This window comes from Bos indicus x Bos taurus, chromosome 8 (genome assembly GCF_003369695.1).
Source record: "Bos indicus x Bos taurus breed Angus x Brahman F1 hybrid chromosome 8, Bos_hybrid_MaternalHap_v2.0, whole genome shotgun sequence".
Classification (NCBI taxonomy): Eukaryota; Metazoa; Chordata; class Mammalia; order Artiodactyla; family Bovidae; genus Bos; species Bos indicus x Bos taurus.
The window spans coordinates 90,343,705-90,367,967 of record NC_040083.1 but is presented as its reverse complement, the minus strand read 5'-3'; the positions used below and the strand labels follow the sequence as shown (position 1 = coordinate 90,367,967).

The window sequence follows — 24,263 nt, the reverse complement described above, 5'->3', positions numbered from 1 at the left end:
AAACACACCAAAACAGAGGCCATATAGTGAAAACATTATATTATAACATGCTTTTCCAAACCGAATATTAAAATTAATATTTTGAACATATTCTTAAATTCTACATGCATACTTCTGAATACCTAAACTACATGTTAAACACCTGAACACATTCTACTCACACTTCAGATCTTTAAACATCAACAACCTATTAGTATAGCTATTATAACAGAACAAATTTGGATAGAGGTCTGAGATGATTTTTAAGCTCACACAAAGAGCACCAATTGTTAACATCATTTTTGCATTTTATTCACAAACACTGATACCATTGGTTTATTTATCTTAAAACAAATACTCTCTTTAAAAATGAATGTGTATTAAAGTAGTTTAAATGACAGAGTAGGCTTTATTCCAATCCGTTTGTTAAACAGACTATTTTCACAACATCTAAGTCTACTTTTCAGTGATTCGTTTCATCACTGCTACCATATACTTTTAAAAATTAATTCAGAATTATTTTTTCAAAGAGAGAAATGATCAAATTCCAGTCCATACATCTTATAAATATTTTACATCTAACACACACAACTTTATAGTTCATGCGATAGGCAGTGTCTAAAAAATCAGTTAATAAATCTCAAAAACATTGAAATGTCTAAACACAGTGTCTTCTAGATTTTTTTTGTAAGAAAAGTAATCTGTAAACATCTTTACCTTTAGTTCATGCTTGGTCATTTGCTGTGGTCATTGTGGAAGAAGTGGGTATGACTTTGTAACCATTTGTGAAGTGGTCCATCTTTGCAAAAATATTACATTCCATGGGTAAAGAACAAGTCTTAGAATTACCATGTGGTACAAATTTGTGAAATCAATTTCTGTATTTAAAAACATAAAACAAAGACTACTAAACAGTCCAAAACTGTTGTAGCTGAATATTCTAAATACGAGCCAACAGTACTACACTAAAAATGTCCAAAAATAAGGCCTCTGAAATAAATATTTCCATTCTTTAAAAAAAGACATAATAAATGTACATCACATGGTCAGTGTACATATAAAAGTCACCAGTTCAAACCATTCTGGATGACGTATCTGAAGTAAAATGACCTAGGTTTTGCTTCTGTCGTCGTCCTCTATTATTTTTAGGGCATTTTCTGTCAAGAAAAAAGGAAAATGTCATTTTGTTTAGGATATTTCAAATGTTTCCAGGTTAATACACATTCCACACAGAAAGCCATATTGCATATGATCACATGAAAGGGAAACAGACGCTATTTGATGACAGACTATCATGTCAGACTGCCGTCCTTCCTACAAAGCAGGGAGGTGAGAGGGTTAGACATGCAATGCAGGTGTAAACACAAATGAAACTCACTCCCAGGGTCTCCCACTGCATGTGCATCCCCAAGAGGAATCGCCACCCTTTTTCTGGCCTGGCAATTACCAAACCACAGTGACTGGTAACATGGAAACTTGTGACAGTAGAAAGGATCCTTGCTTATGTACTTTCCCTGAGCATGACAACACCCTCAAAATGACAAGGACGGCTTAGATGAAGGAGAAATCAGGAAGAAATGTGCTTATTAACCTCAAATCAGAAAATACAGGAAATGCCTAGTTATTTTAGATGGTAATTCAGAAGAAGTCATTCGACACCCTGCTGGGACAAACCACAAAACCCAGGACAGAACTTGGGGGATAAGAGATACTTCTCAGTCTGCTCTCACGGCTCTGTGCATGTTTCTCTGCGGTGGTTTAAAGCCTGTCGTGCCATGTGCCTGCCCACTAGAATGTAAACGCAATCAGATCTCACTGTGCACAAAGTGCTATACACTACACAACATGGAATAAAGGAAGCTGGATGAGCTCCAGTAATTCTGAGTTGAGGCTCTGCTAGAAACTAGCTGTGCAACACCCTTTTTCTATAAGCAAAATATTAAGAGTTGGACTAACCTCTAAAATCTCTTCCAGCAAGAACTTTATAATCTAACAGTAAGAAAGTCTTGAGACAAGAACTTCTACCCTAAAGTTCCAGGTTTTTACTCATTTTCCAAGAGCACTACTTTGTCTTGATGTAAAAGCTTGATGGTAACACTTCCAGTTTACATACTGTTTTTCACAAATTTTGCCTTATCCTCATAAAAACACTTGGAGGTAGACAGGGCTGGAATCAACTCCATTTCACACATGGGAACACCGATTGAGAGGGACGGCAATCTTCCTCAACTGTCACAACTCACCGTGACACTGGACAAGTTCCTGAGATCACGGGTTTTTTCCATCTACACAATAAGGGGGTTCGGCCAAGGTGATATTCAACATGAAAGAAGATGCCAAGCCTAAGAGAAGAAAATTTCACTCCTGCAGTCTTGATAAATGTGTCAGTGGGAACATCCCTTTAAAGGAAGATTCCTCACATGTAACAGTCACCACAGGATAAGTGAACAGCTGTCGCAATGGACTGTGTGGGAGAGACACTCCTTAAAAATGCAGTGCAGGTCAGTCCAAGTGCATAATTATAATATCCTCAATCCAAGGGAGCAAGACATTCTAGGGGTGAAAATGCCATAATAAAAAGGCCTCAGGAAGAGATCTATGATAAATTCAATGAGATGACCCTTCAGACATAGAGACAGAGGGTAGTGAATACACTGTAACAGTTAAATATAAGGCAACGCCTATGTGTCTGTGAAGGCAGCAAATGGACTTGGGATATAAACTGCTGCTGCTAAGTCGCTTCAGTCATGTCCAACTCTGGGTGATCCCATAGACGGCAGCCTATCAGGCTCCCCCGTCCCTGGGATTCTCCAGGAAAGAACACTGGAGTGGGTTGCCATTTCCTTCTCCAATGCATTAAAGTGAAAAGTGAACATGAAGTCGCTCAGTCGTGTCCGACTCTTAGTGACCCCATGGACCGCATGCAGCCTACCAGGCTCCTCCGTCCATGGGATTTTCCAGGCAAGAGTACTCGAGTGATGGGATATACACTAGAGGTTACTAACTTGAATTCCCTGGTAGCTTAGTTGGTAAAGAATCTGCCTGCAAGGCAGGAGACCAGGTTTAACCCCTGGGTCAGGAAGATCCCCTGGAGAGAAATGCCGCACTCCAGTATTTTTGCCTGGAGAATCCCATGGACAGAGGAGCCTGGCAGGCTACAGTCCATGGGGTCGCAAACAGACACGACTCAGCGACTAAACCACAACCACCACTAATTTAAAAACTACCTGCAAGGTAACTGTAATTTAGTAGCTGAGGATTATGGCACAGTGAGAACTGAGGCAAAGAGCTAGACAAAAGGCTGGATAGGATTAACAAAAGGGCTTAACTATCTCTCTGCTCTTGGGTGAAGTTTTCCCAACCTAGGGCACCAGTTTCCTCACTTCTCTAGAATGAAGGGGTTGAATACAAAGCAACTTCTTGCTGACTCTAACGTCTTTTGATCTTTAAGATCTTTAAGGAACTAAAAATCACTGGGCCTCAAAATCTTTCCTTACCTTTACCTTATTACCCTATTTCTTTCATTCACCTTCCAAATCATCTGTTATTCCACTTCTGCTTTACTCTAATAACGTCCTAAATGGTCTTCCAAAACCTCACATTTTCTCTCCAATAAATTTTTCAGATGACACACAGAACTAATGCCCTGGGAAAATGATTCACACCAAGTCCCTCCCCTGTTGCAAAACCCTGAACTGCTATAAAATCAAGTCTGAATCGCAATCCCACAGGAGGATCATACTTAGCAAACGTATTTCCCAAGATGACTTAACATGGACCCCCCTCTTTTTGGTGGTTCCATAGCAAGAGGAATGGTTTAGCAATCAGGCAGCACCGAATCCAAATCCAGACCCTTTCACTTACTAGCTGGAGGACCACAGGCAAACTGCTTCACCTCTGAGCCCATGTTACACAGCCACAGGCAGCCCTGCTGTTACATGGTGGGTTTATTTTTTCTATGTTCTCTTTCTGCTGTCATTATTTTTTATAACATTATGTCCCTACTTTAATCTACTGCCCAATTTCATATTCAGTAGTCTTGCCTAAGGGCAGATCATCTGTTCTATAAAATAAAGTCCACTGGCTTTCAGCACTTGTATTTTATGAAAAATATGTTATTCAGAGAAGAGTTTTTCATCATTGCTAGATTTATCATTTTAGCTCCAGATGGCTGAGACCACAGAGGGTCTGGCTTCTCCCCAGACTTCAGACAGAAGAGCCATAAATCCATTATGGCCTGTCAATATCTACACTTGATATAGCCCAACCCTCAGCCCAGAATAAGGCAGAAATGTATAGAGATAATGTTTATGGGAGTCTAAACCAAACTGAAAGGAGGTAGGAAGAGGTAAGCAAGAGGAAAAGACCTTAGACTCAGAAGCATAAAGATGAACAAGATGAAAACTTAATTTTCTTTGAGTTCTCCAAGGTCCAGTTCAGTCTGACTTACATATTTCCACTCAGCCTGGAAAACACCTCTTTTTAGGCCAACTGCACTCCAATTATGTCCTTTACTTTGGGGTTCAGTTATGATAAACTCCCAATGGTTTTAGTTATGATAGAGTATTTTAAAGTTTACTACTTATAACTGTATTCTAGAAAATGAAGTAATGCTAAGACAACATATTTAAAAAGCAGTTTTCTTTAACCTCTGATTTCTTCCCTTCTTGTATTTACTATAGATAAAGTATATTCTTAGGGCACAAGACCCAGTCAATTCTGCAGGACTTAGAAAGTTCCTGCCTGGCTCTTCAACGCATGTGCAGACCATCCTGCTACCAACACTGTCCCTGAAGGTGATGCTTAAAGCGGACACACAGTTCTAAGATCTCAAAATTCCTTTATGCCACTGAGTACCCTCAGGCTTTCTCTGCCTGAGCCTAGATCTGCCTGTAACCCTGGGAATGAGTTCGTGACCAAATTCTAAAGCAGCACGATGGGGAGAGGTCAGACCTACATGGAAACCTTAAGAGAATTAATTCTAGGATTTCTTCCTAATAGACTGGTAGATGTCAAGTCCCCATTATTTTGAGTGCTTCAGGATTCTTTAATAGCCACCCACCTCTAATTGAAAGTTGGTATTTTGTAGGCCATTACCTACCTGGTTATGCACATGACAATTGCTACTATAATGGCAATCTGTACAGCTCCAATAATTGCTGCTATAAGAACATGAGTGAGCTTTTGCCTACTTGGCACTACATAGAGAATACTAAAGTCTGTCTTTTCACAGTGCTGTCCAGTGTAACCAGATTCACATCTGAAAAGGGGGAAAAAGAAAAAAAGGACTCCTGTGAGATTTATAAATTTCAGTAATTCCAGGTTTTAAAATGAAAACGTACAAAAGAATGATAAACAGAAACAGCAAATCAGGCACTCTCCCACCATCTGAAAAAACACTGCCATTACTGTATTTCCTTACACTCTTTTGGATACGACTAGTTTACAAAGTGCTTCTTGCACTCATCATCATATCACTTTAATTTAAAAGCTGCTAAGCAGTCTTTGTTACTGCCATTTAAAAATGGATTCATAATATCCCATTCAGTGGCTAAAATACAGCAATTCCTATTCCTTGCTTTTAGACATATCAGCTATTTTCCATTTTTCAGAATTATGAGTTAGGTGTGGTGGATATTATGATGACTGTGCATTCTATATTTAGCATTATCCCTTACGCTAGATACTTCAAGTGGGATTACTGAATAAATAGTTTTATAGACATTTACAGTTCTCTGAACGTAACACCAAATTATATTCAAGACGCTTCTCAGTGTACATAATATAATCATTTAAAGAACAAGGGGAAGAGATGAAAATAAGTTGTTAATGACAGAAACAGAGCTAAGCAGTCAAGTAGGTACAAATCTGAGAAATTATCTGAATTCCAATTAAGAGTAAATAAAAAGGCAACAACATCAGCTGATGATAATTTGACAGGGAGAAACATTTAAAATACTTAATAGAAAACTCACATTTTTTAGTTGACAGAAGGACAGAAGGGAAATGTGTAAATTCGCCAGCCTTCAGTTAAAACTGATTAATAAAACATTAGAAGTCTAAGGATAGAATATTTATTAATGTCCCACATTTCATTACAGAAAAATAATTTTTAATAAAAACACACAGAGCAAGGGGCTTTCCTGGTGGCTCAGAGAGTGAAAAAGAAAAAAAAAAGAATCCACCTGTTATGCAGGAGACCCGTGTTCAATCCCTGGGTTGGGAAGATCCCCTGGAGAAGGAAACAGCAACCCACTCCAGTATTCTTGCCTGGAGAATCCCATGGACAGAAGAACCTGGTGGGCTACAGTTCATAGGACCGCAAACAGTCCGACACGACTGAGCAACTAACACACACATACGCATAGCAAGAAAGAAACCCGAAAGCACAGCAACAGGAAGCCCGAGGAACCTGAGTCCACACATCCTACCCTTGGGGGCCCCAGACACGGGCCAGAGGTTCCATACTGTTTCTAAGCTTCCTAGCAGACAAAAAGGCAGTTTGGCAGATACATAGATCACAAGCATAACTGAGAGCACAGAAATACACCATTACATCTATGGTCAACTGATATCTGGAAAGGGAGCTAAGATAATTTGATGCAGAACAGTCTTTTCAACAAATGGTGCTGGGACAACTGGACATCCACATATAAAAGAATAAGAGTTGGACCTCTTCCTCATAGCATACACAAAAATTAATTCAAATGGATCACAGATCTAAATGCAAGAACTAAAACTATAAAACTCTTGGCGGGGGGAAGAAAGTAAATATTCATGACCTTAGATGAGGTATGATTTCTTCATACACCATCAAAAGCACAAACAATAACAAAGTTAAACTAGGCTAAATCAAAATTAAATCTTTTGTACATAAGGACACTATCAAGAAAGAAACTGAAAAGATAAGCCACAGGAGAAAATTTCTGCAAAGTATGAATCTGACAAGAGATTTGTATCTAAAGTATATAAAAAACTATTAAAACTCATTAACAAAAAGAGGGAAAAGGTACAAAATAGACAAAAGATCTGAACAGACATTTCTCCAAAAATGATAGATAAATGACAAATAAGCACTAATATCATTAGTCGTCATGGAAATGCAAATCAAAACCACAATAAGATGTCTAGCATACCCACCAGGAATCAAAAAGCCAGAAAATGACAAGTGTTGGCAAGGATTCTGCAGGGAACATAAAAATGATGCAGCCACTTTTAAAACCATTCTGGCAGTTCCTCAAAAAGTTAAATACAGAGTTAGCATTTGGCCCAGCAACTCCTAGGCATTTACCCAGTGGAAATGAAAACACACGTCCACACAAAAACTTGCAAACAATTATGCAAGGGAGCATGATCCGTAATAGCCAAAAGTGGAAACAATCTAATTATTTTTCAACTGGTAAGTGGATTAAAAAATGTGGTATTACCCATCTAATGAAATACTGTTCAGCCACAAAAAGGAACAAAATATTGATACACATCACAACATGAATAAATTGTGTAACAGTATGCTAAGTCAACGACAGACAGACACAGACCACACACTGCATGAATACAATCTATTGAGATGAAATGTCCAGAATAGATAAATCTACAGAGACAAAGAGTATTGGTGGCTGGCTAAGGCCCAGGAGGATGGGGAGATTTGGGGGTAAAGGGCATAGTTTCCTCAGGGTGATGAAATGTAAACTGACTGCAGTGACTGCACAACTCCATGAATATACTAAAAACCACTGGATAAAGGAAAGAAGTGGGACGGGAGCTGAGAGGTGAGGGGGAAAAGGGAAAGAGATAAAATCACGGATATAAAATACAATCTCCACAAAAGGAAATCAAGCCAGTTGTTCAAAAGAATAACAGTATCTGGACAAATACATGTAACAGAATGAGACTAGAGTATTTCTTCACGCCATACAGAAAAATAAACTTAAAATAGATCAAAACTAAATGTAAGACTTGAAAATCACAAAACACCTAGCAGAGAACACAGGTAGAACACGCTTTGACATAAATAATAGCAATATTTTTTTAATTTGTCTCCCAAGGCAAAAAAATAAAAGCAGAACTAAGCAAATGGGATCTAATTAAACTTAAAATCTTTTGCACAGCAAAGGAAACCATAGACAAAACAAAAAGACAACCTACTGAATGGAAGAAAATATTTGCAAATGATATTACCGATAAGCAGTCAATATCCAAAATATATAAACAGCTCATATAACTATCATAAAAACCACCCAATCAAAAAATAGGCAGAAGACCTAAATAGACTTTTTTTTTCAAAGAAGACATACAGAGATGGCTAAATGAAAAGATGCTCAACATTTTACTAAGATATCATCTCAGAGCTGTCAGAATGGTTATCATCAAAAAGTCCACAAATCACAAATGTTGGCAAGAATGTGGACAAAAGGGAACCCTTGTACATACTACTATTGTTGGAATGTAAACTGGTGCAGTCACTACAGAAACCAGTAAGATTCCTCAAAAAACTGAAAACAGATCTACCTAATGACCCAGAAATTCCACTCATAGGCATATATTCAGAAAAAACAAAAACACGAACTTGAAAAGATACATACATCCCAATGTTCAGGGCAGCATTATTTACAATAGCCGAGATACTAAAGAAACCCAAGTGTCCATAACAGACAAATGGATAAACGCACATACACACAATGGACTATTCCTCAGCCATAAAAATAATGGAATTCTGCCATCTGCACCAACATAGATAGACCTAGAGAATACTACGCTTAGCGAAATGTCAGACAAATACTGATAATACCAGTTATTTTGTGAAATCTAAAAATTAAAACAAAGAATGCATATAGCAAAAAAGAAACAAACTCACAAATGTAGGAAACAAATAGTTATTACCAGTGGGGAGGCAGAAGGGAAGAAGAGCAAGACAGGGGTACAGGATTAAGAGAGCCAAACTACTATATATAAAATAGATACGCCACAAGTATACTGTACAGCACAGAGAATTATAGCCATTATTTTGTAACAACTTTTAATGGAGTATAATCTATAAAAATACTGAATCACTATGCTGTATACTTGAAACTAATACTGCAAACCGACTATTTGTTTTTAAAAAACAAATCAGTTGCTATTTTTATTAAATTTAAGGGAACTTGATCTCATAAGTCCTCATATAAAGAGGGTACTTTCCGGGAATTTCCTTGCAATCCAGTAGTTAAGACTCAGGGCTTTCACTGGCATGAGTTCAACCCCTGGTAGGGAAACTAAGATCCCCACAAGCGACACAGCCTGGTCCCCCAGCCCCAGAAAGGGTACTTTCTCATCCAGAGAGCATCATCCTCAACAATACAGCTATAATAAATTCAACAATATAATGAAGTCTCATAGGATTTTCTCAAAGAATATATTTCATGGCAGGCTAACAGCCGAAAGTCAAAGCTCAGTGAAATAAAAATAGTTCCACAGGGAGCTATAACAATGTCCTAGATACGCAGTTGACAATTAAGCTTAATTCAAAAATTAACGGTCAGAGTATCAGAAAGAATGTACAGACCATGTTTCACTCATGCAGGTCCCCCTGGACATCATTCCTGCACCTGACTATTGGATTATACTCTCCAATACCTGGAGTATTAAATTCCAGGTTAGCACTACTTCCTCTGTTGCTGATTAAAGGCAGATCCAGGGATCTGGTTCTCTCTTGCCTGTTCTTTCATGTCCACACCCTCCATGGTAATCTCATCATGCCCACAGCCTCGTGGGCTGACTCATTCACTCGAATATTCAACCTACTTACTGAGCACCCGACATGTGCCAAGTACTGAGGTGGGCATGTGGGATACATCAGGGAACAAAGATCCCTGGCTTGTTCATCCTCCAGTAGGGGAGGGAGGGTCAATAAACACAATAAGCAAATTAAACGGTTATGTTAGAAGGTAGAATTAAAAGAGAACAAAGAGAAAGAATTAAGGGGTATCATGAGTGCCGGGTATAGGCCAGGAAGGGAGCCCTGCAACTTTAAAGAAGATGGTCAAGGCAAGCTTCAGGAAGAGACATGTGAGTAAAGATGTGAAGGGGGTCGGGGAGTTTGCGGTGTGGACAAGTGTGAGGAGAGCATAACAGGCAAAAGAAGAATCAGTGCAAAGGCCCTGAGGTGGGTGCATGAGTGCACGGTGTGTCCAAGCAAGTGTGGCTGGAATGGGCCGGCCAAAGGGAAGGAGAGGACCAACACAGAGAGGTGAAGGGGCCCACCTGGCGAAGGGCTCCTCACTCGGGAGGTGAAGGAGCCGCTGGAAGGGCATTAGCAAAGGAAAGCCAAGAGCTGACTTTTATTTTAAAGTCTCACTCTGGCTGCTGTGTTGAATATGGACTATTTAGGATACAATCAGGAAGGCTAACGCATAATGCCAGAGGGGAAAAATGGTGCCTGGACTAGGAGTAGTAGTGACGATGAGAAGTCATCAGATGCTGGATATATTCTGAAACGGAGCTAACAGGACACCTGAAATGACTAAACGTGGAGTATGACAGAGAGACAAGTCAAAGTCATATCAGAGGTGTTTTGTGTAAACCAAAGAAAAGATGGAGTCAGCATCAACCGAGATGGAGAAGTTAGAGGTAGAACAGGTTTAGGAGAGGGAGGGCAGATCCAGAGATTAGCTTAGGTTCTATTGAGCTTAAGGTGTCAGATGCTCATGTGCAAAAGGGCAGAGAGGGAGAGTCCCAGGTTGAGAGAGTGGCCTGGGGGTCATCAGCGTACATCATGTAAAGCCCTGATGCTGGATGGAGTCACTAAGGAAGAGAACCAGGGCTGGGCCCTGGCAGCACACCAACACTGAGAGACCAGGAAGCAAAAGAGGACCCAGGCAAGAAGGCTGAAAGAAAAGCAGCCAGTGAGGAAGGAGAAAGGAGGAAGGAGAGCGTAATCCCTTAACCAAGCGAAGAATGTCTATCATGCAGGAGGTTGGACGCCACTGATCATTCAAAAGCCATTTGAGACTGAGAAACTGACTGATGAATTTAGCAACAAGAACAGTCTCAGTGAAGTGCTGGGGAGCAAAAGCTCATTGGGGTGAATTCATGAGATAGGAAGTGAGAAACTGGAGACAGACTACAGACAACTATTTCCAGTTCTTCTACAAAGGAAAGGACAGAAATGTGATCGTAGCTGATAGAAGTGACAATGAGAAATACCTTTCAAGATAAAAGAAATAAAAAGTAGCTTATAAATGTATAAAAATATATAAACAAAACAATATATGGTAAGAAGAAAAATGGGGAACACTGCTGGCAGTGATAGTAAAAAGCCTGTGAATGCTTTCGTCATACTCCTTCAGTTTTCTCATTGAACTTTGAAACAAGATCATTACCTGAGAGTGAGGATGAGAGGAGGTGTTGACAGTCTGAAGAGAGGGTGGATGGTAAAAGCAGTCATTTTATCTAGGAGAGGACGATGAAGGACCGCAGTTATAGAGTGACTGCCGGCAGCATGCAGGGCCCGCTGAGTATAAAGGTGCATAAGACCAGTTAAAGCCTGGTGGGTGTAGGTATGCAGCAGGCGGGAAGCTGGAACGAACCAGGATGATAGTTTTGTCAAGTGAGTGCATCATGAAGCAAGGGAGGGACTACAAGGATTGACCACGGAATTAAGCTGAGTAAGGAGGCAATGAGGATATGCACTGAAAAGGTGAGAGATTAATCACCTGGAGGCCCTGTGGGTGGAAGGACTGCTGTAGGAATTAGATGGGATACGCTAAAGACCTCTGCCAACAAAGGCCCATATAGTCCAAGTTATGGTTTCTTCCAGTAGTCATGTACGAATGAGAGTTGGACCATAAAGAAGGTTGAGTGCCAAAGAATTGATGCTTCTGAACTGTGGTGTTGGAGAAGACTCTTGAGATTCCTTTGGACTGCAAGGAGATCAAACCAGTCAGTCCTAAAGGAAATCAATCCTGAATATTCATTGGAGGGACTGATGGTGAAGCTGACGCTCTAATATTTTGGCCACCTGATGAGAAGAGCTGACTCACTAGAAAAGACCCTGATGCTGGGGAGGATTGAAGCCAGGAGGAGAAGGGGATGACAGAGGATGAGATGGTTAGATGGCATCACCAACTCAATGGACACGAGAGTTTCAGCAAGCTCTGGGAGATGGTGAAGGACAGCGAAGCCTGGCGTGCTGCAGTCCACGGGGTCGCAAAGAGTCAGACACAACTAAGCGACTGAACAACAATGCTAAAGATGGAATGATTCTCAGACACATCTTCAATGTGCACCTGTCTCATGAGTTCCAAAACCACAGATACCCAGGAGCCTACTAGATAAGTGGATGCCCCACAGACACTTGAGATCAAGCATTATTAAGCTCAGTGCATCATGTCCCCCCAAACCTCCATTCTCCTCCCTCTATTTCCTTTCCCTCCTCAATTTTGCATCAGCTAGAAACCCAGGAGACTCTCTTGACTCTTTCCTCCCATGACCCTCCACCAACTCCCACATTCCCATCCTCTTACCCAACCAGCCACCAAAACCTCTGGAGTCACCACCTGTTTTCTCTCTACAACTCATGTCCTCATCTCAGTCCCTCTGTAAGTCTTTATTTGGTTCAGGCTCTCACTCCTCACTAACAGACAGGCTCCTAACCTTCAGTCTTCTAATCCATTTTTCACCTAGCTACCCAGATGGCTTTCAGATCTGCCCGTATCTTTCTTATTTAAATCCTTAAATGGTTTCTGTCTTTAAAACAAAGGACATGGGAATTCCCTGGAGGTCCAGTGATTAGGACTCTGCTTTCTGTATGGGCTTGGGTTCCATCTCTGGTTGGGGAACTAAGATCTCACTAGCCATGCAGTGTGGCCAGATTAATTAATTAATTAAAGGACAATCTCCTGGTATGGCACAAATGTCCCCATAAGACCTGCCCCTCCTCCCACTTAAGGTTGAAGAGCTTTCTTGAAGTCTCAAATCATCTCATGTATATCTATGTATGATAGCATTTTTCATATAATATTACATTTAAATTACTATTTGTCAGTTGCTGCCACCAGACTAAGTTTTTCTGAAGGCTGGATCTCTGTTATATTTGAACTTGAGACCCCAGGGCCATGTAGGATTTGGTACAAAGTAGGCAAAGAGTCAGACACGGAGTAGTGACTGAACAACAACAAAAGCAATAAAGAAACAAATTAATGGTGATATAATGCTAAAAGATTTAACCTAATAACAGGACTGTGGCTAAAGGGTGTTCATCCCTGCCTGTTTACTGCTACTAAACAAATACACCTACCAGGAGAAATCCATGTGATGCCAAGGCCTGGTTCTTGTGGACACTGTAGATGCTTAGACAAAAGACAAAGATCAACTGCTTTTTGGAGTTACAATATGCAGAAAAGAGATTCTTTAGCATTTAAGAAACACCTCTGGTCTGAAGAAGACGCAAGAGTTGGCCACCATCACATGTCATTCAAAAAATATTCACTGAGTAGCTACTGGGAGAGGCCGTATGCTAGGCACTGGGGAGACAATGGTTAGCAAAACAGAGTCCCTAACCTAACAGTTCGAATAGCCTAGTAATATCAATATTGTCAATATCAACATCCATTGCTATTTATTAAATACAGATTGCATAACACGCATTGTGATAAGTATTTTGCATATATTAACAACACTAGGAAATAAGTACCATTATCATTTTTTTTAAGTGGAGGATAATTACTTTACAATATTGTGTTGGCCTCTGCCATACATCAACATGAATCAGCCACAGGTATACGTATGTCCCCTGCTTCCTGAACCCCTCTACCCCTCCACCCCTCCTCCCATCTCCCTTTCCAGCCCACCCGTCTAGGTTATCACAGAGCACTGGGTTGTGCTCCCCATGTCACCCAGCAAATTTCCACTTGCTATCTGTTTTACATATGGTAATATATGCGTTGCCATGCTGCTCTCTCAATTCATCCCGTCCTCACCTCCCCCACTGTGTCCACAGGCCTGTTCTCTATGTCCGCATCTCCACTGCCCTGCAAATAGGTTCATGAGGCTTAGACATCAACCTCTCCTTCCCTCCCTTTTAGGTATCTTAAAAGACACCCCACGCTCAGAGGTCAACATGATCTGAACTTCTATTGCAGTATGTATGTCACTATGAGACAAGCGTAAGGAATCCACTGTATGATTTTATTTTGTTCTCCCTTGCATGGCTGTATTTTTTTTTTTTTTAATGTACAAGCAAAGGGGTAGGGTGGGGGGTAAGGCTGGTGTTAGCTTCTTCAAAGACAAGGAAACCATTCAATTAGAAGGAAGCTGAAAGCTTAACAAAGAACTCTTAATAACCATTAAAACAATTTACAGTGTTTTGTTTTATTTTTTTAAGTAGGAGGAGAATGGGAGGGAGCAGGGTTGGGGAGAAGTCAGGGGAATGGAGTTAAAGAAACAGAGAAACCAGAAGACTTGATTTCACAAGCTTTCTTTTACTTCTTGAGAGAAAGATTCACTAGTCAAACTGCAGGGGGCAGGAGTGAGAAGAATAAGACCAATCACCCTGTGTTTGCAAACACTGCCTTGACAAACTAGACCAACCAGAGGTGGAAGACAAGTTCCCAGAAGCAGCAGCAAGAAGTGTTATCAGTACAGACAAGGAATAGCAAAAGCACTAAGGCCATGAGGGTGAGTATCAGGAAATTCGAGATCTAGTTTTGTTTCAGCTCTATTTACACAACCCCTCTGGAATCACAGAGTTGAAGATTCACACCCTTTCTGTCTCCATCCCTCACATTACACCTGATTCTAATCCCCATCCCTTTATTTTGAGAAATATATTAAAACCTTTATTTGAAACTTGACCATAAAGTTTAAGAACATTCTCAGTTCTTAACACACTCACTCTGTGACAGACCGCCAAAAAATCAAAATAATGTTGGTCTATGGTATAGTTCTATATTAAAAAATACACAGCATAATATTAAAAAGGTTAAGCCTATCTCAAAACCCTAATAAACACCTGGTTTTTTTTTTTTTTTTTTTTGCATATTACTTGCCAGCTTTTTCCAAATGATGCTGCTAATGTATTTTTTTTTAACTCAACTGCAAATAAATACTACCTTTTAGTGATATTTTTAGTCCACATTTCATTGCCTGCTACAGAGCAGTGACCAAAGATGGAAAAAAGGTCTGACCTCTGATCTGGAGGTACTCTGACTTACCTACAAGAAGCCTTCTGAGTAGAATAAATGAATTCACATTTTCCATGGATGCAGTAACCATTGAGGTTTTCAGGGCAAGGCATGTGGTTTCCAATATAAACATCTTCCCTTTGATCACTAGCATCTTAAAAGAACATAAACCAGGTCAATAAATAATGAAAAGCAAATTGAAAAACATGGACTTTTCAAAGGTTCTAGGACAACAAATAAATTTACCCCTTGCTGGGTAATTTGGGAAGGAAATTTATCAGATAGGAAGCTGGACAAGAACCAAGGTTTCATTATGCCACAAACACAGCAGGTAGACTGTTTAGATTCAAAGCATTTAAAAATATTTGCAGGATGTGACCACTGTGAGCGACTGCTATTTAAAAACAATCAGAAAAAATAAAAACACTCAACATCTTTGCTATAAAAATAAACATTACTTCCAGAAGAAATCTCACCTCTGTGACAGAGAGATGGGGTATGTAGCAGAGGCTTTTGGGGAATTGACTTACTCTAGCCATTCACCTTGAGGCTATGAAATTGAGGCGAAAGGACACTGGTAAGGCAGAGAACAAGTATGAGATTCTGGAAGTTTAGGGTGAAAGGTTTACTTTGGAATGAAAACTATCAAGCATATTGATTTTTTTCCCAAGTGAAAATAGTTTTCTGTTCTTTTTAAATTGTTTTTCTTAGTATATGTTTCTGTAAAAAAAAAAAAAAATTCAAATGATACCGAGAACAAATAAAAAACAAATTTAAAACCACCCCAAATCTCTCTATCCAAAGAGAACCATTGTAAACATATTAATGAATATGCGTTTGGACTTAGGTATACTGACTTGAACTGAATTGGGTTGAACTGACGAAAACAGAAGGGTGGTAAGTAATTCCACTACCAAAAATGGGAAGAGTCAGGAAGCAAAGATAGAAAAGGGCAGGAAAGAAGAAGGCATGGGGATCCAGTCTTCAAAATCAACGATATTGTTTCATTAATTCATTCTCTATTCCCATGTCTCTTTTCCCCGTATACTTGTTGTTTAGTCGCTAAGTCATGTTAGACTCTTTGTGGCCCCATGAACTGCAGCATGTCAGGCTTCCCTGTCCTTCATCATCTCCATATACTTACATATGCATACTTATCTACATATTCACACAACCTAGAATCAATTTTTTTTTTACTTTTTTTCTGGCATTTACCTAATATATTAGTCCTCAGCTCTATGAACCCAGAGTTCCCCAATGTTTACAGGTCTGTCCATGTGTAGGAAAAACTCCCAAGCCTCCTGCCATTTTATAAAATTCCAGCTTACAGATTCTGTGTATTATTCTGTGAATTACAGATTCTTATTAATAATAATCTCACAATAATAATCTCATGTGACCTTGAGCATACCACCCTCTCGAAGCCTGAGATCTCACAACTGTATTATGTGAGATAATTAATGCATGTACAGGCCACTAAACCCACCAGCTCTCTATGTAACACATCATGCACCAGCCAAGACTTATCTCCCCCAAATACACACAAAGTGTTAATATAATCTGAAGAATTATTAATAGAAACAAATTAAGAAGGAATGAAATAAGAGACTATGTGTATATATAGATATCAAAAAGCAAGGAAGAACTGGGAATAGGTGTACCAAGTGTGAAAAAACTGAGAACTGAAAATGCAGGTTTTTCTGGAGATCAAACTTTACATATGAAAGGAGAATCTTTTTGACTATTAATCTTAATGATTATTAAGTTCAAAGATAAGACTTAACAAGACCAAATTCATGCCATTTTACCTCAAATTTTATGTATTTACCTTGTGCAAATTTATGCATAGAAAAGAGAATTAAACTAAGGGGAAATCCAACACAGAAGATCTCAATTTTAAGGGTATCTCTGCTATTTTGTGTAACCTTAATCAAATAATTTCTTCTAAGAGAGCTGAATGAGATCAGAAAAGTCTATCAGTAGTATAATACAGTGGACTTCCCTGGTGGTCCAGTGTTAAGAATCCGCTTGCCAATGCATGTGTTCAATCCCTGGTCCAGGAATATTCCACGTGCTGTGGGGCAACTGACCCACGGACCACAACTCTGACGCCTGCGCACCCTAGAGCCAGTGCTCCAAAACAAGAGAAGCCACTGCAGTGAGAAGCCAGCCCACCATAACTAGAGAAAGCCCATGAGGAGCAATGAAAACCAGCGTAGCCAAAAATAGATGGATAAAATAAATTTTTAAAATAAACCAAATAAAATGTTGATAATTAAAAAAGATGTATAAGACATATACATAATCTTTTATTTTCTAGTAACAGAAAATTTTTTTCTATTTTTAAAAAGAAAAATTTTATTTTTTATTTTATTTCATATTTTTTCAAAGTAGACAAGATACTTTTAATCATATATTTTATTTAACCTAATATATCAAATAAATAGCATTTCAACATATATTCAGATAAATTATGATAGTTTATATTCCTTTTTCTTAAATAGGTCTACAAAATCTGGGGAGCACTTCACACTTACAGGACACCTCAATTCCAACTGGTCACATTCCAAATACTCAACAGTCACATGTGGCTAGTAGCCACCAGGGTAGACAGCACAGAACAGGTGGCTTACTCATTTATCATTTATTCATCACCCTCCATATGCCAGGGACTCTGCTAGGTGCTGGGATAAAAAAAGCAGTTAAGATGTATCCTGTCCTCAAAGGGCTTACAGGGGCTCTTCCAGTTCCTAAACCATAATTACGTGTGGTGACAAAGAAATCAAGCCTTCCTCTGGGCTGCTACAATCCTGAGCACCCACTTCTGTGCTACAATACTCAAAACACTGTCATAATTATTTAGGTATTTAAATTGGTCTCTACCATGAGACCATGAACTCCCTGAGGATCTAGATGCCTGTATTATCCATTTCTGTATAACTCCTGACACTTAGACCATAGTAATGTTCTTGCTATGGTTTCAAACCAAGAGTAGTATTCGACCTTTGCAATCAAGCCATGAAGTGACTTGAGGAATGCAACTGTCTCCCACAGTGCTTATCATCCTGCAACTTCTCAAAACATGATATTTTCAGGCTGTGATATACCATGAAGTATATAATAATGGGACTATAGAGACTGAGGTTAAGTACCAGCCTATAGAAATAAAGTTGCATAAAGTATATAACAAACAGACCACACTGGTCCCCAAAAGCTGTGGTAATGTACTAACCTACCATAAGAAAGTCCTAAAAACAGCAAAATAATGCAGAGCTGAAAGTGATCAGAGAATTCAGATGCACGATAGCAGTAAGAAAATTAAGAATGGGTTATGAGAAATGAATAAAGAGTACACCAATAGCATTCACTGAATGATTAATGAAAGAATGTGGTATCAAGCTCTAGACAAAGCAAAGCCATATAAAAGTGGACAAAACTAATACAATTATGTAAAGTTTAAAAATAAAATAAAATTAAAAAAAAAAGTGGACATATCTATTAAGACTTTGAAATCTCTGTCACAGAGTCCAAATTCAGCATTCTGCTCAATGCCAACACTATTCATTCCATTACACTTACATACTATTTCTGTGCACATCCATATGCTCAGCTAAGCTACAGAGGGGTTAAGGGAAAAGTGGTCACAGTCCCTGCCCTCAAGAAGTTTATCATCAACACACACACACAAAAAGCTGAACAACACAAGAGAAGAGGTCCCACACGATAGCATACAATAAAACACCAAAAGAAGGCTTTATAATACTAAGTGCTATGAAAGTTCACGTTCGAAGGAGAACTTCATTTTAGGCAGAATAACCCAGGGAAGGACTCATAGAGAAGGTAGCACTCAAGTTAGGTCTCAAAGCATAGACAGATTCAGACAGTTGAATGATGGAAACCAAAAAACAGGTATAAGGTACCTGTTCTCACTCTCAAGAACGAGAGGTAAGTGGACCTAGCAAGAACTATACATTCAGACTGTGCAAGGGTTTAAGTCAAAGTTGGAAAAATAAGCTGAAGTCAGAGCATGGAAAAATTTAAACCTCAGATGCGAAACGTTTTCTTAATCGTATGGACAAGGAGGACCCAGTTGGAGGGCAACACAAGCGAAGCCATATTTTACATAAGAAGTTAACTGAGAGTGGTTACCTGGGGCTAGAGCTGATGGTTAGGGGAGAATGAAGAGTGTGACACCGGTGTGAGGTTTATTTTGAGGGTGATAAAAATGATCTAAGATTAGATTATGATACTAGTACATGTAATGCTAGTACAATCCTGTAAATATACTAAAAGAAAAAAAAAACCCAGTGAATTACACTATTTAAACAGGTGAACTTAATGGTATGTAAATTGTATCTCAAAAAGCTGTTAAAATTAATTGGAAGACAAAAGAAAGACAGGATGACCAATTAAGAGGTTACTACACAATCCAAACTCTGGCACTGAAAAGTTCGAGCTCAGCAGTAGGAACAGATAATAGAAACACAGAAGAAAAATAGTGTCAAGATGCTTTGGAAAGTAAATGAAACCAGAAACTCAGATGTGTAAGGGTCTTTGGAGGTCATTTGATCTAATGAAGGAATTTCTTTAGTTATAACCCCATGATCCTGTTTCTACTTAAACATGTTCAGAGATAAGGAACTCATAATATCGGTTCAGTCCAGTTCAGTCACTCAGTCATGTCCCACTCTTTGCGACCCCATGGACTGCAGCATGGCAGGCCTCCCTGTCCATCACCAACTCTCAGAATTTGCTCAAACTCATGTCCACTGAGTTGGTGACGCCATCGAACCATCTCATCTTCTGTCGTCCCGTTCTCCTCCTGCCTTCAATCTTGCCCAGGGTCTTTTCATATGAGTCAGCTCTTCACATCAGGTGGCCAAAGTATTGGAGCTTCAGCATCAGTTCTTCCAATGAATATTCAGGACTGATTTCATTTAGGATGGACCTCTTGGATCTCCTTGCTGTCCAAGGGACTCTCAAGAGTCTTCTCCAACACCACAGTTCAAAAGCAATCCTTTTGAAGCACAGTTCAATCCTTCAGCGCTCAGCTTTCGTTATAGTCCAACTCTCACATCCATACATGACTACTAGAAAAATCATAGCCTTGACTAGACGGAACTTTGTTGGCAAAGTAATGTCTCTGCTTTTTAATATGCTGTCTAGGTTGGTCATAACTTTCCTTCCAAGGAGCAAGCATCTTTTAACTTCATGGCTGCAATCACCATCTGCAGTGATTTTGGAGCCTAGAAAAATAGTCTCACACTGTTTCCACTGTTTCCCCATCTATGTGCCATGAAGTGATGGGACCAGATGCCATGATCTTCGTTTTCTGAATGTTGAGTTTTAAGCCAACTTTTTCACTCTTCTTTTTCACTTTCATCAAGAGGCTTTTTAGTTCCTCTTCACTTTCTGCCATAAGGGTGGTGTCATCTGCATATCTGAGGTTACTGATATTTCTCCTGGCAATCTTGATTACAGCTTGTGCTTCTTCCAGCCCAGCATTTCTCATGATGTACTCTGCATAGAAGTTAAAGAAGCAGGGTGACAATAAACAGCTTTGAAGTACTCCTTTCCCTATTTGGAGCCAGTCTGTTGTTCCATGTCCAGTTCTAACTGTTGCTTCCTGACCTGCATATAGGTTTCTCAGGAGGCAGGTCAGGTGGTCGGGTATTCTCATCTCTTTCAGAATTTTCCACAGTTTATTGTGATCCACACAGTCAAAGGCTTTCTTTGGCACAGTCAATAGAGCAGCAGCAGATGTTTTTCTGGAACTCTCTTGCTTTTTCGATGATCCAGCGGATGTTGGCAATTTGATCTCTGGTTCCTCTGTCTTTTCTAAACCCACCTTGAACATCTGAAAGTTCACAATTCACATACTCTTGAAGCCTGGCTTGGAAAATTTTGAGCATTACTTTACTAGCGTGTGAGATGAGTGCAACTGTGCGTTAGTTTAAGCACTCTTTGTGACTTCCTGGTGGCTCAGACAGTAAAGTGTCTGTCTACAATGAGGGAGACCTGGGTTCAATCCCTAGGTTGGGAAGATCCCCTGAAGAAGAAAATGGCAATCCACTCTAATACTATCGCCTGGAAAATCCCATGGACAGAGGAGCCTGGTAGGCTACAGTCCATGGGGTCGCAAAGAGTCAGACACGACTTGGCATTGCCTTTCTTTGGGATTGGAATGAAAACTGACCTTTTCCAGTCCTGTGGCCACTGCTGAGTTTTTCAAATTTGCTGGCATACTGAGTGCAGCACTTTCACAGCATCATCTTTTAGGACTGAAATAGCTCAACTGGAATTCCATCACTTCCACTAGCTTCGTTTGTAGTGATGCTTCCTAAGGCCCACTTGACTTCACATTCCAGGATGTCTGGTTCTAGGTTGGTGATCACACCATCATGATTATCTGGGTCATGAAGATCTTTTTTGTATAGTTCTTCTGTGTATTCTTGCCATCTCTTCTTGGTATCTTCTGCTTTTGTTAGGTCCATATCATTTCTGTCCTTTATTGTGCCCATCTTTGCAAGAAATGTTCCCTTGGCACCTCTAATTTTCTTGAAGAGATCTCTAGACTTTCCCATTCTATTGTTTTCCTCTATTTCTTTGCATTGATCACTGAGGACGGCTTTCTTGTCTCTCCTTGATATTCTTTATATTCTTCAATATAATACAGTTAATTCCAATATTATCAAGTTTTCCTTATATTGAATGAAATCTCTCTTTCATTATCTTTGAGTGGATTTCCCCATGTCTGTTCACCACCTACCTCACTGCCCACCAATTTTTTTCTTAATGTCAAACTTCCCTAGTTTTACCCTTTATATAGTTTGCAACAACCAACCCACTAACATTTAAGTGTTTAATACAACAGAATTGTCCCCTTTGCTAAAGATGGCTCAATACAGAATTGTGTAAAACAATTTTACTTCAAAAAGAATCAACAAAACATCAATAAACACATCAAAATATGTTCAACATCATTAATCACTGCATCATGCATCTGTACTCAGTCGTGTTGGACTCTTTGCAACCCCAGGACTGTAGCCTGCCAGGACCCTCTATCTATGGGATTTTGCAGGCAAGAATACTGGAGTGGGTTGCCATTTCCTTCTCCAGGGGATCTTCCCAACCCAGGGATCGAACCCACATCTCTTGTGTCTCCTGCATTCATAGGTGGATTCTTTACCACTGCGCCACCTGGGAAGCCATTAATCACTAGGGAAATACGAGTGAAAACAAGATAGCACCTTATACCCAAAAGGATGACTACTATCCCCAAACCAGAAAATAACAAGTATTGGCAACGGTAAGAAGAAATGGTAATCCTTGGGCATGGCTGGTGAGAATATGTAACAGTACAGCCACTAGGGAAAACTGTAGGGTGCTTCCTCAAAAAATTAAAAGTAGATATACCATATGATCCATCTGGATATATACTCTGCCCCAAAAAAATGGAAAGCAAGGTCTCCAAGAGACAGCTATATACCTATATTCATGGTAGCATTACTTAAAATAGCTAAAACATGGAAGCAACCCAAGTGTCCATTAATGGATAAACAAGATGGCTGAGTTGTAGAGATATTCTACACACCCTAGGAAATATTCAGCCTTAAAAAGGAAATTAATTCCGACATATGCTATGTCACAAACAAACCTTGAGGACATTATGTTAACTGAAAGTGAAAGTGAAGTTGCTCAGTCGTGCCCGACTCTTAGTGACCCCATAGACTGCAGCCCACCAGGCTCCCCCGTCCCTGGGATTCTCCAGGCAAGAGTACTGGAGTGGGTTGCCATTTCCTTCTCCAATGCATGAAAGTGAAAAGTGAAAGTGAAGTTGCTCGGTCATGTCCGACTCTTAGCGACCCCATGGACTGCATGCAGCCTACCAGGCTCCTCTGCCCATGGGATTTTCTAGCCAGTGACAAAAAGACAAATATTGCATAATTTCCACTTATATGAGTTATGTAGAATAGTCAAAATTATAGCAACTATCAGCAGAATGGTGGTTTTAAGGGCAGAGGGGAGGAGGAAATGAGTTATTGCTTAATGGCTATAGTTTCAGTTTCAAAGGATGAAATCATTTCGAGAGATGGATGCTGTGATGGTGGCACAACATCATGAATTTATTGAATACCACCAGCCCCATACACTTAAAAAATGGTTAAGACAGCACATGGTATAGTTATATATATTTCACAATTTTACAAACTAAAAGAAAAACTCTGTATGAGCCTAATGACAGGAGGCTCAGTACAAAGAATGTAGTAAACTGAGTTCAAATTGAGATCTCCAGTCCTCCAAAAGGTATTTATTAAGCACCTATCATGTCCCAGGCAAGAGAGTAGTTCCTGGAAGTTCAGGCAAAGCAGTACAAGCTAAATGTAGGTGTAAAGACCCACAGGTAGCTGAATATATGAAACTAGTTCTTAGAGAAAGAGTAAAGCTAGAGTATAAGTGTTCACCAAGGTGGTAGCTGAGAGTAGATTAACTATTCTGAAGAAAATTGAAGAGAGCATGCACGAGAACGGAATTCTGGAATAGTTGTCATGAAAAAGAAAGAGCACCAGGGCTTAGCGTCAGAAAGGCTGAATTCTGGTCGCTGCTCTGCCATTCTACATGAGCCACAGTTTCAGCTTCTTCATCTGCAAAATGGTGGTAACATGACTGTGATAAGGATTAAATACGTGCAAGCAACTGGCACACAGTAGCGTACTTGATTAAAAACTGCTGGAAGGATGACCAGCCTACTGTCACTCATGAGCCACATTAAACACAGTGGACAGGCAGACTTACCAATGGTAAGAACCTTTAGCACAGCCAGGCTACTAACGATGAAATTAGGAAAAAACACCATAATAACATCGATAAGGAATTCAGTGACAGCATTTAATGCTCAAAGTAATCCTAGGCAGTAGGTATTACTGCCCCTGCTTCACCGATGTGATCACTGAGGCTCAGAAAAATCAGGCCACACTGCCTGATTTGATCCACAGCATGGACCAAGTCTGACTTCAGAGCACAAGCTCTTAACCACCTCAAGATTTCACCAAGCTACCCTGGGAGGTAGGTGGGGAACAGACAAAAGCGGAATGTTCAAGCACTTGCTCTCCAGGCCACGTAAAT

The 24,263-nt window shown here is 39.7% G+C and overlaps 1 protein-coding gene across 4 annotated transcripts in view; it reads right to left on the bottom strand.

Annotated features, from left to right (window-relative positions):
• Positions 1–22: 22 nt before the first annotated feature.
• The window catches only part of TMEFF1 (transmembrane protein with EGF like and two follistatin like domains 1), a 97,371-nt gene continuing 73,130 nt past the window's right edge, over positions 23–24,263 (bottom strand). For 2 of the 4 annotated variants that reach the window (XM_027550390.1, XM_027550391.1), the window contains exons 8-10: positions 15,168–15,291; positions 5,081–5,239; positions 23–1,136 (exon numbers count right to left, since the gene is read on the bottom strand). In XM_027550390.1, the coding sequence (XP_027406191.1) occupies positions 1,052–1,136; positions 5,081–5,239; positions 15,168–15,291 (368 nt within the window). In that variant the 3' untranslated portion in view covers positions 23–1,051. Of the gene's footprint in view, positions 1,137–5,080; positions 5,240–13,219; positions 13,305–15,167; positions 15,292–24,263 lie in introns of those variants that run through there. The other 2 variants (XM_027550392.1, XM_027550393.1) reach the window with 2 other exon arrangements.